General features: G+C 44.3%; 1 protein-coding gene across 4 annotated transcripts in view; it reads left to right on the plus strand.

The window, feature by feature from the left end:
- smtnb (smoothelin b) overlaps nucleotides 1-14,172 on the plus strand; it is a 47,736-nt gene extending 33,564 nt beyond the window's left edge. The window contains exons 10-21 of one of the 4 annotated variants that reach the window (XM_085786733.1): nucleotides 185-258; nucleotides 8,036-8,221; nucleotides 8,442-8,517; nucleotides 8,741-8,782; nucleotides 9,571-9,750; nucleotides 9,955-10,017; nucleotides 10,135-10,216; nucleotides 10,304-10,471; nucleotides 10,565-10,691; nucleotides 10,838-10,989; nucleotides 12,524-12,701; nucleotides 13,647-13,781. In XM_085786733.1, coding sequence (XP_085642859.1) covers nucleotides 185-258; nucleotides 8,036-8,221; nucleotides 8,442-8,517; nucleotides 8,741-8,782; nucleotides 9,571-9,750; nucleotides 9,955-10,017; nucleotides 10,135-10,216; nucleotides 10,304-10,471; nucleotides 10,565-10,691; nucleotides 10,838-10,989; nucleotides 12,524-12,671 — 1,298 coding nt within the window. In that variant the 3' untranslated portion in view covers nucleotides 12,672-12,701; nucleotides 13,647-13,781. Of the gene's footprint in view, nucleotides 1-184; nucleotides 259-8,035; nucleotides 8,222-8,441; nucleotides 8,518-8,740; nucleotides 8,783-9,570; nucleotides 9,751-9,954; nucleotides 10,018-10,134; nucleotides 10,217-10,303; nucleotides 10,472-10,564; nucleotides 10,692-10,837; nucleotides 10,990-12,523; nucleotides 12,702-13,646 lie in introns of all 4 variants that reach the window. The other 3 variants (XM_085786734.1, XM_085786732.1, XM_085786731.1) reach the window with 3 other exon arrangements.
- The last annotated feature ends 474 nt before the right edge of the window (nucleotides 14,173-14,646 follow it).

Here is a 14,646-nt window from a genome sequence, read left to right on the forward strand (position 1 = left end):
TGTAACTGACTAATGGCCACCACCACCACTGTGCAACGCCATGCACACATCTTTACTGTACATATGGGTGCCAGGACCTTTCTTGAACTTTGGAGTTTGTTCTTTATTAATCTTATCACTGTGGATTAAATTGCTTATAAGAAATATTTCAATTAAATCTTTGTGTTTCCTTTGTCTGTTTCAGAGTTGACCCTCGGCCTGAGGGCGACCCCATTCAAAATCTCCTCATCCGGCTTCTCCTCTGGATCCTCCATAAAGGTACAGTCTGCTTCTCAGAAAATATTTTTTTAGCAAAAGATCACACATAAAATACAGGCTCTGCAGAAACTTGTCAAACACACTTGAAAAATCTGTTCCCAGTCTCTTCCAATTATAGATGAATGTTTTGTTTTCATCCGCTGTTTAGTTTCCAACTGATTCAGTTGGACTCAGCCGGTGTTTTTGTCGCGTCCCTGTCACGGCAATCACCTATAAAGGCCTGAAAAGCGAGCGACTAAGAACAATGAAAGGCAGACAGAGTGTGAGAAAAGGAGGGAGCGGAGGGAAGAACAGTGTTTATCAAACACAGAGTGGGTAGCCAGTCACATCTGTCCTTGTAAGGTATGTGAAGGAGAAAGAGAGAGAGAGAGAGGGAGGGAGGGAGGGAGGGAGGTGCTCCGGGCATTCCTCGTTTTCTCTTCTTAAGACCATGCCCACTGAGATTTATCTAAGAAATGTTTCCTAAATCACACCTGTCTGTCCTCATCCTCACCAGTTACTCTTTGCTGTGCTCTGATTGGCTAGAAGTGGTTGTTTACTGATGGTGCAGAGTGACTGCTGTCAAAAGCCATCCCAGTCCTCCTGTCTGACCTCTGAGAGTTAGCATGCTGAACTCCCATTTGCTTCGTTCTTGAACCTCCTCGTTCCTCCATGAAAGGAAGCGTCTTCATTAATGAAGAGGAGGAGTGTCGTTGTCCTGTTGAATCTTTAATGGCCGTGTTATCCACTAACTGTGTCGGGTGCAGCTGTAATCTGGTTATGGGATCAGGGATCTGGTTTTTGGGGTTGGGAGGAGGAGGGGGGGCTCCATGAGAGGATTTAAGGTGTCTCCATCATTAGGTTCAAGTACAAACTGAGACACTGCAGAAAGACTCTTTCTTATAGGAAAGGGATTTTGCAGGAAGAGGATAAAGATTCTGCAGGAGGTGAGGTTTATATATGACTGAACCAGTCACAGCATTGCCATAACAACATGCCGGTAACATCTTCTTGTGACTGTTAATGTGCATGTGATATTACTCAACACAATATATTTTAAGTTATGGTTGGGACAAACATGCATTGGAAGAATCTCCATCATATAATCAACCAAGGATCTAGAGGACCTTCGCTGGTTGCAAAAAGTAGCACATTAGGCATGACTGTGTGATTTCACCACTGAACTCAGTAGCACTCAGCACTCGCTAAACTGCATGCCATCATATAGACTTAACATGAATGCCTTCATTGATAAACCACAGGACTACGACTTTAAGTACATTTCTTGACATCTTTCTCCCTCTTGGTCGCAGCTGATATTTCACCTGCATCCGCCAGAACTGCTTACGTTTTACCTTTTATTTATTTTTTATATTTTACCAGGCAAAACATTAACATTAAGAACAAAATTCTTATTTACAATGTTGGCCTGGCATTTGTAGGGGTAGGAGAAGAGGGTGTAAACAAAACAAACATTAAAAGACATTAAGCAGCGATTAAAAAAAAAAGAAAAGATGGAAAAACTGTATCTGATTGTAGTAAAGCATTTACAGGTGTCATTAAGAATAGCCTTTAGATGGCATTTGAATGCAGATATAAATACAAAACCATCAAGTTTTAATATTTTTTGTAACAGGTTTCAGTCATTTTATGCAACAAATCAGATGGATAGTTGATATCGATATGTAGTGTCATATAGTGTGATGATTGTGTGTTGTATTTGACTGTTGATACTGGAGACAGTAGCTGGCCTAAATATGGAGGTGAATGACCTAGTTTTATAGATGAGTGTGAACTAGTGAATACTACAGCGAGTGTGTAAAGAAGGCCATTTGACCTGAGAATTAAACAGACAGTTGTGACTTCTGAATGGAGCATTTGTGACAAGTTGAATAGTGGAGTGATAGATTATGTCCAATTTATGGGGAGTTCCTTTGCATATGTGTGGGTAGTTTGTATCCCCATAATAAAACAGAGGAAGGATGCTCTTTTCAGCTCACACATTTGGCAGCAGGTGTGTATAGAAAACCAAGTCTTACTTTGACCTTTGATTGTAACATGTTAAAATAATTCTCGGTGTCTGTAGACTGTCACCTGTTCAATAATGGTTCTGTCAGTTGTAGTAATGTCCATGGTGGATGAAGGAACCTTAAATAGACAGAGCCTGAGTGACTTTGTTGATGAGATTGTACAAGCGGTGGCAGACGGTGTTGGTTAGCATCAACCTGGGGGGTGGGGGGGGTTGGGGGGGGGCAGCTTGGTTACTTTCAGACTGATCCTGAGACCACCTGTTCCGACTTTCCCCGGTTTAGTCGAAGTTCAATGTTGAATAAGAGGAGGCGACATGTCAGGGGAGGATTCGTCTGCTTCATTTTACAACATTGGTCTATGTTCATTATAGCATGGGGCAATATGTGGTGTAACTCTAACTGTAGCTTTTCCTATTTAGTGTTGTTGATGGTTGTTTATTGACCACAGAGGTTCCTGTCTGGGACTCTGATCTGTTTGGGTGGTCCAGACTTCTCCACGGTGGTCCAACCTCAGAATTCACAAGATTCGCTGTTTGCTTTGTTGTATTTTTTTTAGATTCCAATAAAACATGTTGATGCTGATATCATCAGCTCTTACTGGGGATTGTCTTTAAATTACAATCTGAGATTCAACAGAGAGAAGCGTTTTAGTTTAAACAAACAATGGAAAGACTCCAAAACAAAGAAAGACAAAGTGAAAGACTAAGTAAGGAGACGTTTAAAAGAGAAGGGAAGCTGCCCTGTGTTGTTTATTATAAAAGAGAGAATAAGACAAAGTTAATGGCAAGGTCAAGATGCTTGCGGCGCTTCAGGGCCGTGATGAGAGTTCATTTCAGACAGGTGAGGCAGGCAGCTGATAACTGAAGTAATCACAGCTGCTCCTGCTCATCTCAGCCGTTGGTCCGTGCCGACTACCGCGTTCAGCCTTGGAACACAAATACAAGTAATACCGTAGCTTTGTAACCAGGGTGATGACAGGACGGTCAGTATCTGTCCTGTAGTCACAGTAGATTAATGCCAGGCTTCGGGTTACACTTGGAGAAGCGCTGCTGCGTGAACGTGGACGCTCAGGCCCACGGTCAGTGACAGACTGAGTCTCACTGTCACACAGAAGAATAGGGACGCCATTGTTTACAGACTGCTCTTCTATGACGCATGCTAGCCAACCCAAGCGGTTTACATGTGTCTCTGTGTCTGGATCAACTTACACTGATTTTAAAACCTCTGTCTTGTTCCTTCTTTATATTTCCTTAACAGATGTTTTCCCCTCATTGTCTTCTGCAGACAGAAATATCTGCGTTGCTTTAGTTTGGAGCTCTGCAGGTATTTCGAGAGCTACTAAAAATAACCTGTGCAACTTCACAATAGCTGCTGATACTGTCACAAAGAGGAGTTAAAGAGTGATGAAATTTCATCCAGTTCTTGTAACCACATCGGATCCACCAAAATAATCAGTAACACTATCCAGCGGAAAATAATGTGTGTTGATTGTACTCCTAGTCTCTATTCGTCATGCTCCTTCTTTCTACATCACTGTGCTTTAGTGCTTTGATCCACGGTGAGACTGAAGCCATGTCCTTCTTGGGTTTTGACCCACTTTCACTGCTGACAGTCACGTTTCTCTGCACTTTCCCTTGAGGCCGGAGTCTTTCTGGGAACTGTTTTGCTTACCTGTAAATCCCAGGAGAGATCACTGTTGGCCTTTGTCACATTGTTCTCCAATGAAGGCCAGTCCTGTTTATTTTGGACTTGCATGATTAGTGTTGAGTGTGTATGTGGTTTCGGTAGATAAATAAAAAATGATAGTCATACAGTCACGGCATTCAGTTTTTAAGGTTCAGATATTTATAGAGCGTTGTTCCGTTTTGCTTGAATTTCGCAAAAAGCAGTTCAATGCTTGAGATGTAGCAGCATTTTATCAAGAATCTTAAGGTTCATCACTTTTCCTGTGAGGTTTTATGCTGCAGACTACATTCAGAGAAACAGTATCTTAAGCACCACTTGTTTCTCCTGCATGCCTATAAAGCTTCAGCAGGCGTTTAAAAATATACCCGAGCATTTTATAGTAAGAACAATTCAAACAGCCTTGAGTCAGTGCTTTAAAATATCCTAATTTAACACAGAAAGACTTAAAGCTTCCACATAAGCAGCTTAAGTCTTGCAACTTTATCAATAAAACACAGTCCTGGAGGCAGTGTTGCTGGTAACATCCTCGTCCACAGCTGTAGAGAACTGGGCCCCGACTCCTCGTCACTCATCACCCAGTCTGCTTCGTCATGGCCCGAAACACTTTGACCTTCATGGACTGATCTTCCCTCTGAAGGTCTGTATTGAAGTCACAGTCATGCAAAACAACCGACCTGATCAGCTGAGGCTTGGTTGCATTTTGTGAGAAAGCAGAGGAGGAGAAGAGAAACACTGTGTGACTCTTTCAACTGAGCCCAGGCCTAGAGCCACATCTAAACCCCTCTTTGCCTGCCAGTCGAGGTGTGAAGGACAAAGGCTCTAAATAAAATGAAAGTTGAAAGAGGGAGGGGGAGGGTTTTCCAAATTGTTGCCATTGCCATTCCCCCTCTGGCCTCCGTCAGTGCCCCAGGACTGACTGTGTCAGTGGAATAATGGCGGGGCAGGAGATAAATAGACATGTCCAGGGCACCTGGAAATAAGGAGGCGGAGCCACTGTTGCCTGGGAAACAGTATTTCTTGCTTTCTCATTGGCTGTCAGGGCGTTATCCAGTAAAGAGTGGAGATTTGCTGGTGGTATAAAGGCCTTGCATTGTTTCTCAGGGAGACTGACAGAGAGACCTCACCTCTGAGGCAAAGGACGCAGCTTTCTCTCATTTAACACCCAATTTAAGTTTTTGGGAGATTAAATCGGATTTAAACTTGAGGGATTTTGACCGGTGTAACACTGAGTGCAGCTGGTCTGGCCATGCCAGGAGTCAACCTGGACTTCCTCCCAGCCTCGCAGGCTCCAGAGGCTTTGGGCAGCCCCGACAGCGCTTGTGCCGAGTCCGGCCTGGAGGAAGTGATCGGAGATCTGCTCGCTCAGGAGGAAGCTCAGAATGAACAGGAGCAGGAGAGCAGTGAGGGGAACTTAGAGTTAACACTGCGGTGTGCTGTTGGAGAGATCCATACTGACCTGCAGGCCTTTGGCAAGCGAGTGGATGCTCGTTTAGAGGCATCTGTAGCTCAGGTGGTTCCTCTGGCCGAGGCCATCGTGGTGTTGCAGGAGGAGAACCTGAGGCTGAGGGCTCAGCAGGAGAGGCTGGTGAGGCGAGTGGAGGCCATGTGCCAGGTGTTGGGGTTACCTGATCCCTCACTCCATGTGCTGCCTGGCAAGGAAACCTCTCCCCCAAATCTTAGTGAAAGCAAAACTCCATCCAGTGATTGTCCGACCTCATGCAGTGACCCTCTAGCCTGCACCCCCCAGGACACTGCACTTGATGCATTACATGACAGTTCATCCTGCTCTCCTGAGGATTCAGCGCCCAGGGCATCCCAGGACACTCCAGCTGACACTCCTCTGGATGCTCCATCAGGTGTATCCCTGGAAACTGCACCATGTCCTCAGGACAGCACACTTCAGAGATCAGAGCCCTCACCTGTCCCACACCCGCCCACCTTTGCAAGCCTCCGTTCGCTCTCTGCTCCCGCTCTGATGGCAAACATTTCTTGTGATGACAGTGAGGTACTGCACTCTGTTAATGGTTCTGATCAAAACCTCCTTTCATTCAGATAAGATGCTTAAAGAGCAGGTCTTTTGTTCCCATGTTGACAATAGCTGTGAATCAACTGGCTATTAGTTTTACATCAGTGACACACGTTAATGTGCATTTTGACCTCTGCACACAGCTGTCCACTGGTTTTAATCTCACATTATGTTCTCACTTCATTTTGAAAAGGTTTGACCACCTTAGCTGTCATTCAGCTTTGACAGCTTGTATTTATGTGGAGGAGGTTTTCCAGTCCTGTAACACCACGTGTTTCCAATTGTATCTTGGCTAGCACCCGTCTGCACGCAAGTGTTCTGTTGAGTGGATACACTTCCTGGTGGAGAAAAAAAATCACCCCATTTAAACAGTAACAGTGGCCCTGGCCTACAGTTTGCCATCTATAACATTCACTTTGGCAGTAACATAAACTTGACATTAGATGTTTTTAAAATTAAACAGCTTTATTTGTCTGGCTTCAGCAGTAGGAGGGGATTTAAGGTCTTGTGTGTCGTCCCTGGACTTGTTTGCCATATGCTCTCTTGGATTCCCACAACAAACCCTGTTTGTGTTTTGTGTGTGTGCACTCGTGACATTTCGAGGGATTTTCTGTCTTTGCAACATTGTCTTCTGTTGGCCAGAGTTAATATTGTCTAATCCTGCAGAGACAGCTGGGTCTGCCAATCAGCTGCTTCGGTATAGGTGATGATGGACCTCTCTTATGAGACTGTGATAATGAGGAGTGACCTTTCTGATTCAGTTTTTTCCCCCTTTGTCTTTGTGCATTGCCCCTTTTGTCCACTGTGAGACAAGAAGTAAACGAAAGGAGCCGTTTTAGATGATGACTCATGATGACTCATGATGCTGAATAATATACTGCAATGTAGTTCAACAACATCAATGGGGCACTAAGGTTATCTGGGATTTTCTCACCCCACACACACACACATTCCCTCTTTGCCTGACTTGGAGCCCTTGTTTGGCTGTGTTGTGTCCCAAAACATTCCTGGTCGGTCAAGTGCCTCTCAGTCCAGCCTGTCCCATGGGTCAGAACTTTGTGTCCAGAAAAATCTTAAAACCAGGGGCCACCCGTGTTTAGTGTGGCTGTGCTTGGCAGCGTCCCTCCCTCCCTGGTGAGGCCTGGCCGGGCTGCAGAGAGGAGCACCGATAGGGTAGATATAGTGTGGACAGGGACGGGGCCAGCTGTCTGAGCTATATCTGGACCTAGACTCACTTGCGACAAATGCATGGAAGTCAGAGCTACAGTAGAGGCTATAGTCTGCCACAAGCATTCAGCACCTTATGTACATTTAAGAGGTGTTTTTCTATAGGATTTATAGACACCCAGAATATGCTGCAGGATACTTCTGCTTCCTTCTGCTCCTGTGCTTAGCCCTGCAGTCACATACATACAAGGAAGGATGGCTTTGGATGTTTTCCCTCAGAGATTATCTCTGCTAATGCATTATTCCCATTTTACAGCCTTGGTGTTGTGCCATTCCTGTCACATAAACTCATGGTTCGCAGCAGCTCGGTATCATTTAGACACTCCTTGTATCAGTCGCACTCCATGAACTAAGTGAACAGTAACTTGGCAGAGTTTCTCTCACTCTCATTTGCCTACTGTCACTCTCTGTGTGTCGTGGCTGGAGGGTGGAGGGGATGGAAGAAATGATGGGATATGGTGAGAGGGAAGTCTGGGTACAAAAGGAGATTATAAGAGGGAGGGAAAGATGTGAGCTCTGCAATCTTCATCACACACTCAGACCGATTGTGGCTGCTGTGCGTTTCAACCTAAATCCTCTTGTGCCTATTGCATACTAAATGTCAGCAAGCTTTGGTTATGTTTTTTTTATATCCTCGCCCTGGTTTCATTAATGCTGAACTTCAAACCTGAGACCCTGTTTGCTGGAGCTCTCAGATGCCAATTCACATACATATATTCAGCTAAAGTGACGGTTTTACGTTTAAATTTGAAATCTTGCGCAATAAGATTTAGCCACTCTGTCATTCTTTATGTCTTACTCATGATGTGTGTGTTTGTGTTACATGCAGATGGAGACAGAGCCTGTTATGGCCTCTGAGCCAGTGTTTTCATCCGGACCGTCTGTCCAGGTGGCGTGTCAGGTCCCAGCCATCCCCAACGGCTCAAGCGTTCAGGCCAAACCCGACGAGCGTTCTGGAAAACTAACTGCTGAACAACTGGCTGCCATCGAGGACGAAGAGCTCCTCGACAAAATGGTACTTCACAGACAAGTTATAATTCTGAATTATTTGGATGTAAAAACACTTTGCAACAAACAAAACAGCTTCAGTCTATTATTCATTATTATATTTTGCAAAGCCACAAATTAGTGTTATGTTAGAACTGCATACATGAATAGAGCCAAGCTAGTTTTTGTGAGGAATTACAGAGGAAGTACCTCTCATTGTTTGTGTGTGCGTGTTTTCTCTCACACAGCTCGATGAGTCAAAAGACTTTGAGGAGAGGAAGATGATCCGTGCAGCCATGAGAGACCTTCGTAAGAGAAAGAGAGGTAACAGCATAAAGAAACTCCTCTCTCTGTTACTCTGACCACATGAAAGTTATTTTCCTCCTTTTCATTTTTTCAGTGACTGCTGCCTTCCCTCAAAAACTGAGAGGCAGACATGCTGCCTCATTACAATAATGAGTTTTAATTTACATTTTTGCCTCTTGTGATCATCAGTACCTTTTCTGTCTGTTCTTTATACATTTGAAACAATCCATTCTGCCCTCAGAGGCCACGCTGGGATGTACTCAAGAGGAAATAGGTAGGGCAGGTTGGTGTGCAGTGTGCATTAGCAGTTGATGTTTGCCTGCATTTGTCTTTTTGTGTGCACCATCTTGTCACTGTCAGACCACTACTACTTATAAACAGTTTATCTCTCAGTGGATGACAAACGATAAGTTTGGATTACATGCATGAATTTGTGTCTTTTGTGGAGTGTTTCACACTCACTGTAACATCTTCCACTCTGAGCATTATTGTGTTTTGCAGTGAGCACCCACCATATGGTTACTTCAGGCGTCTGGCTGCACCTAATTGGATATCCTGGATCTGATCCTACTATCTTTAAAGTGTATCCAGTTACAGTGGGCATGCAAAAGGGCCAAGACTGCACATTCAGAAATATGTGTGTATGATTAACATTGCACAGTGTTTTAAAATACATGTACACATGAGGTAAAATCTGGACATAACAGTGCAGGTTTTAAGCTATTCTGGACACTTCTGAACTCGGAGCAGCCCGTCCAAAGGGGACGATCAGAGTGTGTTTGCTGTCTTTGATCTGTGATGGTTGCACGGTACATATTGCTTGGCAGCTTTGACTCAGCTGCAAGCCTCCCACTTGCGGGCGTTTGAGTGTTTAGAGGAATTTTACAGCACTGTGGAAGGAATCCAGAAATGTATCGCCTCAAATTTGGAAGCTCCATTTGAATCCATCTTTGTGGCAGTCAGATGAGGTGCTGTCAGTTTGTTTAAGACCTCTTGTCCTCCTCCTCCTCTTTTTCCACTGACATCACCTCCCTCCATTGTCTCCTCTAACCTCTTTCTCTTCCACTCCAGACCAGAGAGAAAAGGAGCGCGACGTGCGTCTGCAGGAGCTCCGGCAGCAGAGAGAGGAGCGTTCACAGAAAGGTCGCCCCGGGGTGGGAGCAGGAGAATCGGTGATGAGGAAAGTGGAGAAGTCGGCGGATGGCTCCACCCTCAGTCAAGTCACAAAGATGGACCGCTTCGCCCAGTCTGGTACTTTTTTTTTCTCCTCCTTTTTCTTCCTTTTTAAGCTTCTTTCAACCTTTCTTGAACTTGTATTAAAGCAATGAAGTCAACAACGAACAACTTCTTCATCCCCCCTTTTCTCACAGACGTGCATGAAAACAAAAACATATGAAGCTCTGAACAAACTGTAACAGAATGAAAACATAATAATTGAATTGTTTGTGTGTCCAGATAACGGAAGCAGATCAACACGTAGCACTGTTGTCGAGTCCAGTTATGTGCAAAAAACAGACAGTGAGTCATTCTCTTGCTCCGCTACATCGCTGTCATTATATAATTGTTACAGTCTTATCAACAATATCATTTATACATACATTGACTTATCATGACATAACTATGTTTGCCTTTCAGGAGGGACACTCCAGTCAAAATCGTACAGCTACAGCTCGTCTAGTTCCTCTTCCTCCTCTAACACAAGCAAAAAAGTTGGCAGGTGAGTCATGAAACATCAGTGAGAAAAAGTAAATACTAAATTCTCGCACCTTCACAAATGAACATGCTGGATGTGTTGCTGCCGCAGCGTCTTTGATCGCGAGGATGACACATCGTCTCGCAGCGGGAACGGAGGGATGGAGCGAAGGCAGGCGGAGAGGCGCAAGGAGCTGATGAGGGCTCAGACTCTGCCAAAGACCTCTGCCATGCAGGCCCGCAAAGCCATGATAGAGAAGCTGGAGAAGGAGGGAGGCGGGTAAGGATAAACACAGAGGCCGTGCTACCAAAGAAAGAAAAGGAGCAGAACAAAGCATGTAAATATTAACACAAACTTGACTTTTTCTCCTAGCCCTGGAAATCAGGCGGTCGCCAAGGTAAACAAGGTGCAGCGTTCCACCAGCTTTGGTGTACCTAACGCAAACTCAATCAAGCAGATGCTGCTCGACTGGTGCCGCGCCAAGACCCGCTCATATGAGGTGAGGCATCACGACCCCGCTGCGCGTCGAGAGCTCTTAAGCTGAACCTGATGATTAAGACGAGATAGGCTGTGATAATATTTACCTGCACTGGGAGTGTTTCCATCAGCGTCTCCATTATCTGTTTTATCTGTCTTGTCCATCAGCACGTGGATATTCAGAATTTTTCATCCAGTTGGAGCAATGGCATGGCGTTTTGTGCCCTGGTGCACAATTTCTTCCCCGAGTCCTTTGACTACGACTCCCTGAGCCCCAGCAACCGCAGGCATAACTTTGAGGTGGCCTTCAGCACTGCAGAGTGAGTACAAACAAAAAGACACGTCTGTCCAAGTAACGCGCACTAACCACTAACCTAACATCGGTTGGGCCGTTGTTAAATAAAGAAACCATGTCAACTGCAGTGAACTTTAGTTTTTTGCCAAGACAGGCAGAGAAAATGAGACAAATAGATTCATGTGGGTGAAAGAAGAAGCTGCTCCGGGATCCAAATCCCTCCTTCCAGCCTGAGCTCCTCTCTTTGAGTTGTATAGGTTTCTCCAGTCCTTCTCTCGTTTCTCTGTATAATCCATTTCTGACCTTTATCCAAAGTCGTTCTTTACCAACATCTTCCCGAACCTGAAGCCGGAGACGGAGAACATGTGGTAGTTCCTCCACTGACGTCCGAGTGTTAACTTTGTCTCGCAGGTCTCTCCCAGGTGTATCGAGCCCCCTGGAGGCTGCGTGAGCCTCATTACTACTCTAATAACTCCGCCTCTAAACCTCCGTCTGTCCTCTACTAAGAGTAACCGCTGTGACACCCCTCGTCTGCTCTAAACCCAGAGACCCATGAGCAAAACCTCCCCAAACAACCACCAGGTTAAAAACCGGACGACCTCTCTGCTGTACCTCCCATACTTTATCCCTCCTTTTTATTTATTTTTTTATTCCCAAACCCTCTTCTTTTTCTTTTCTCTTCCTCATCCCTCTTGCATCACAGCACTCTCACTCGTGATGCCCGTCCACCCACGTGTGTGTGTGTGTGTGTTTGTTCACATGCTCCCCGTAGGATAATGTCCATGCTGATGTCTGTAGTAAGGAGTTACATTCACCCAACCACAGCTCTTGTCTTTCCACCTTTTTTGTGTTGCACCGTCACTCACTTCCCCTGGCAGTTTGCTGTCATCTGGAATCCCAACACACACATTCACCCGCTCTTACACCCACACACACACACACACACACACACATTCATTCCTGTGCACCAGTGTGTTGTTTATTTAGAGTCACCATATGGTTGTATCTTTGTGTGTTTTTGTTATTTTGCAGAATCCTTGTTGTTTTTTTCATTGTGTTTAGTGTGACAGAACGTAGTAGTATTGAAATGGCCAAAAGTCTCTCTTGTCTTAGTGCACAGAAAAAAACAACAACAAACAAAAGGGCTAAATGAGCGTCTCCCGGCGCTCGTTAGACGTTTTGTTTTGACTCATGTATAAGTGTGTGTGCCACAAACTGTTTGTACTATGATGTTCATGAAGCATGTCAACTCATGGATATATTTGTGAACACAGAGAATGTAATGTTATTCTTTCTTTTTTTTGTGTCTTCTCTCTCTCTCTCTCACTCTGAACCTTTTTACATTTGGCTGCTCACTGCTTTATCTTTTTTTCCCCCCCTTCCTCCTTCCTTTCTTTCACACTCTTTGTCCACTATCTCTGTCCTGTTCCGTCTGTCTCTTTTTTAAATCTGTATTTCACTCTTCGTCCTTCCTGTTTGGGCCTTTCTATCCTTCCTCTCTCCCCTGTCCTCCGTCCCATTTTTTTTCTCCCTCCCCTCCCCGCTGGGCGCGGCCGCAGGAAACTAGTGGACTGTCCCCAGCTGTTGGATGTGGACGACATGGTGAAGATGCGCGAGCCAGATTGGAAGTGTGTGTACACGTATCTGCAGGAGTTCTACAGGGGCCTGGTGACGAAGGGCCTGGTTAAAACCAAAAACTCCTCCTAGAGTCGCACCCCACCTAAAACTGAACACATGGTGAGAGAGGGGACAAATCTATGAAGGAACTTCACTTACAGACATGAAGGGGTGTAGTGTGTGTGTGTGTGTGTGTGTGTGTGTGTGTGAAACTGCATGTTTTGATCAGCTGATGAAGTTTATATCAAACGTGATGGTTTAGAAAACTCCTTTATTGGTTACATTTCGACATTTGATCCTTCATGTAAATCTGAAGTCCAAAGTACCAAACATGGTGTGTGTGTATGTGTGTGTGTGTGTGTGTGTGTGTGTTGTGTGTGTGCGTGCGCGCTTTTCTGCATAGCCAGACTATGGCCCAGGCAGAGAGCCAGGACCATCTGCAGCTCCACACTTAAAAAGGAACTGCTGCATCACAATGTTTCAAACAGAGGGGTTAAGAAACAAAGCAGAGAATTGGAAGAAATGCTGTGTCGTCCGCTGACGTTTTATCATGCGTGACTTTACAGGTGTTTATTCAATTGGCCCATAAAACCTTTTTAAGAAACTGTAATAGCAGAGCACAGAATGACCGCTGTCTAGGTTTTCTTAAACAACAAAATTGATGTGAGGTTGTTGACATTTATTTTGTCATGCAAGAAATTCAACCCGTGCAGCTCCTGTTTCTCTGCTCTTTGTTTGTATATGACGTCTCAGAGGGTTTCCACTACAGTATGTGGAGATAACGCCACCTGGTGGTCACTCACATGTAAAGTCTGTTCACATAAAGCCGTTTATTGAAAGGCGGTGCAGCAGTGAAGTGTATTTATAAAAGGGCTTTTAAAGAGCTTTCCCACACAGTGGTTTATCATGAGAAAGAACCGTATGGATGATTCATTATGACTAATCATTATGATTTGTAGTTCTAAGGAGAATATCCTCCTCCGTACTCCCTCTGTGGTCTACTCCCATCCCGCCTCTTCGTCCCCCTCTTTCTCATACACGCCGTCTCACATGTCTACTCCTCAGGACGTACGCCAACTGCATGCCTCTGCTGGAAGTGGAGGACATGATGATCATGGGTAACAAACCCGACTCCAAGTGTGTCTTCACCTACGTACAGTCCCTAGTCAACCACCTGCGCAGATACGAGATGTCCATGGGTCGGCCCTGTGACCTCATCCCCAACCCCTGACCCCCTCCCCCGGCTCCATCGTCAGCCGATGACTGCCTCTGCTCCGAGAGGCTTCGGTCACAGACTTGCACATCTCCGAAGGGCAAGTTGGGGATAATGTGTGCGTGTGTTTATGTGTTTGTGTGTCAGTTTATCTGTGTTGGCAGTGGTCATGTGTGTATTCATTACTTCAGTTCTCTTCTGGACACACACTGTTAACTCTAAAGATCAACATCCTCTTGCAACAGAGCACCAAAGTTTTTATAAGACTACCTTTTTAAGCTTTAACATTTTTACATACATTTTGTACTCAAACTCAGCAATGTATCAGGTAATATTTAACACAGACTAGCTGTGTCAGTATGCTAGTGTACTGCAAAACAAGAGAAATATTTTCAATAGTTCATAGCATATATTATTTATATTTATTATATATGATATATGTTATATATTTTTTATATTTCCCCTTTAAAATATTGTAGACTTACATTTTTGTAATTACTGTAATTTGTTCCTGTTGTTTTTGCTAATCCTACTGAATAGGTAAAATATACTCCAATATATGATGCATTATTTGGTTTTCACTTCGGTACTTTTTAATTTTTGTTGAACTCTTGTTGCTTGAACAGTTAAGTTCATTAAGTTATTATTAATTTTATGGTGATTTAATCAGTTAACATATTAGTATTGAAAGCACGAGCACAGGGATTTTTCTTTCTTCATTATTCAAATGGATTCAACATTGTTTTGACAAAGGTGTCCAGCATGTTTTGTTTTTTTTAAATCCAGGTATATATAGAGAACACAGTCTTGCACAGGTTTGCAGTCTGATATTATACAGCTGAGTTGTGTCGT

Source organism: Trachurus japonicus, chromosome 9 (genome assembly GCF_045865225.1).
Source record: "Trachurus japonicus isolate A0001 chromosome 9, Traja_1.0".
NCBI lineage: Eukaryota > Metazoa > Chordata > Actinopteri > Carangiformes > Carangidae > Trachurus > Trachurus japonicus.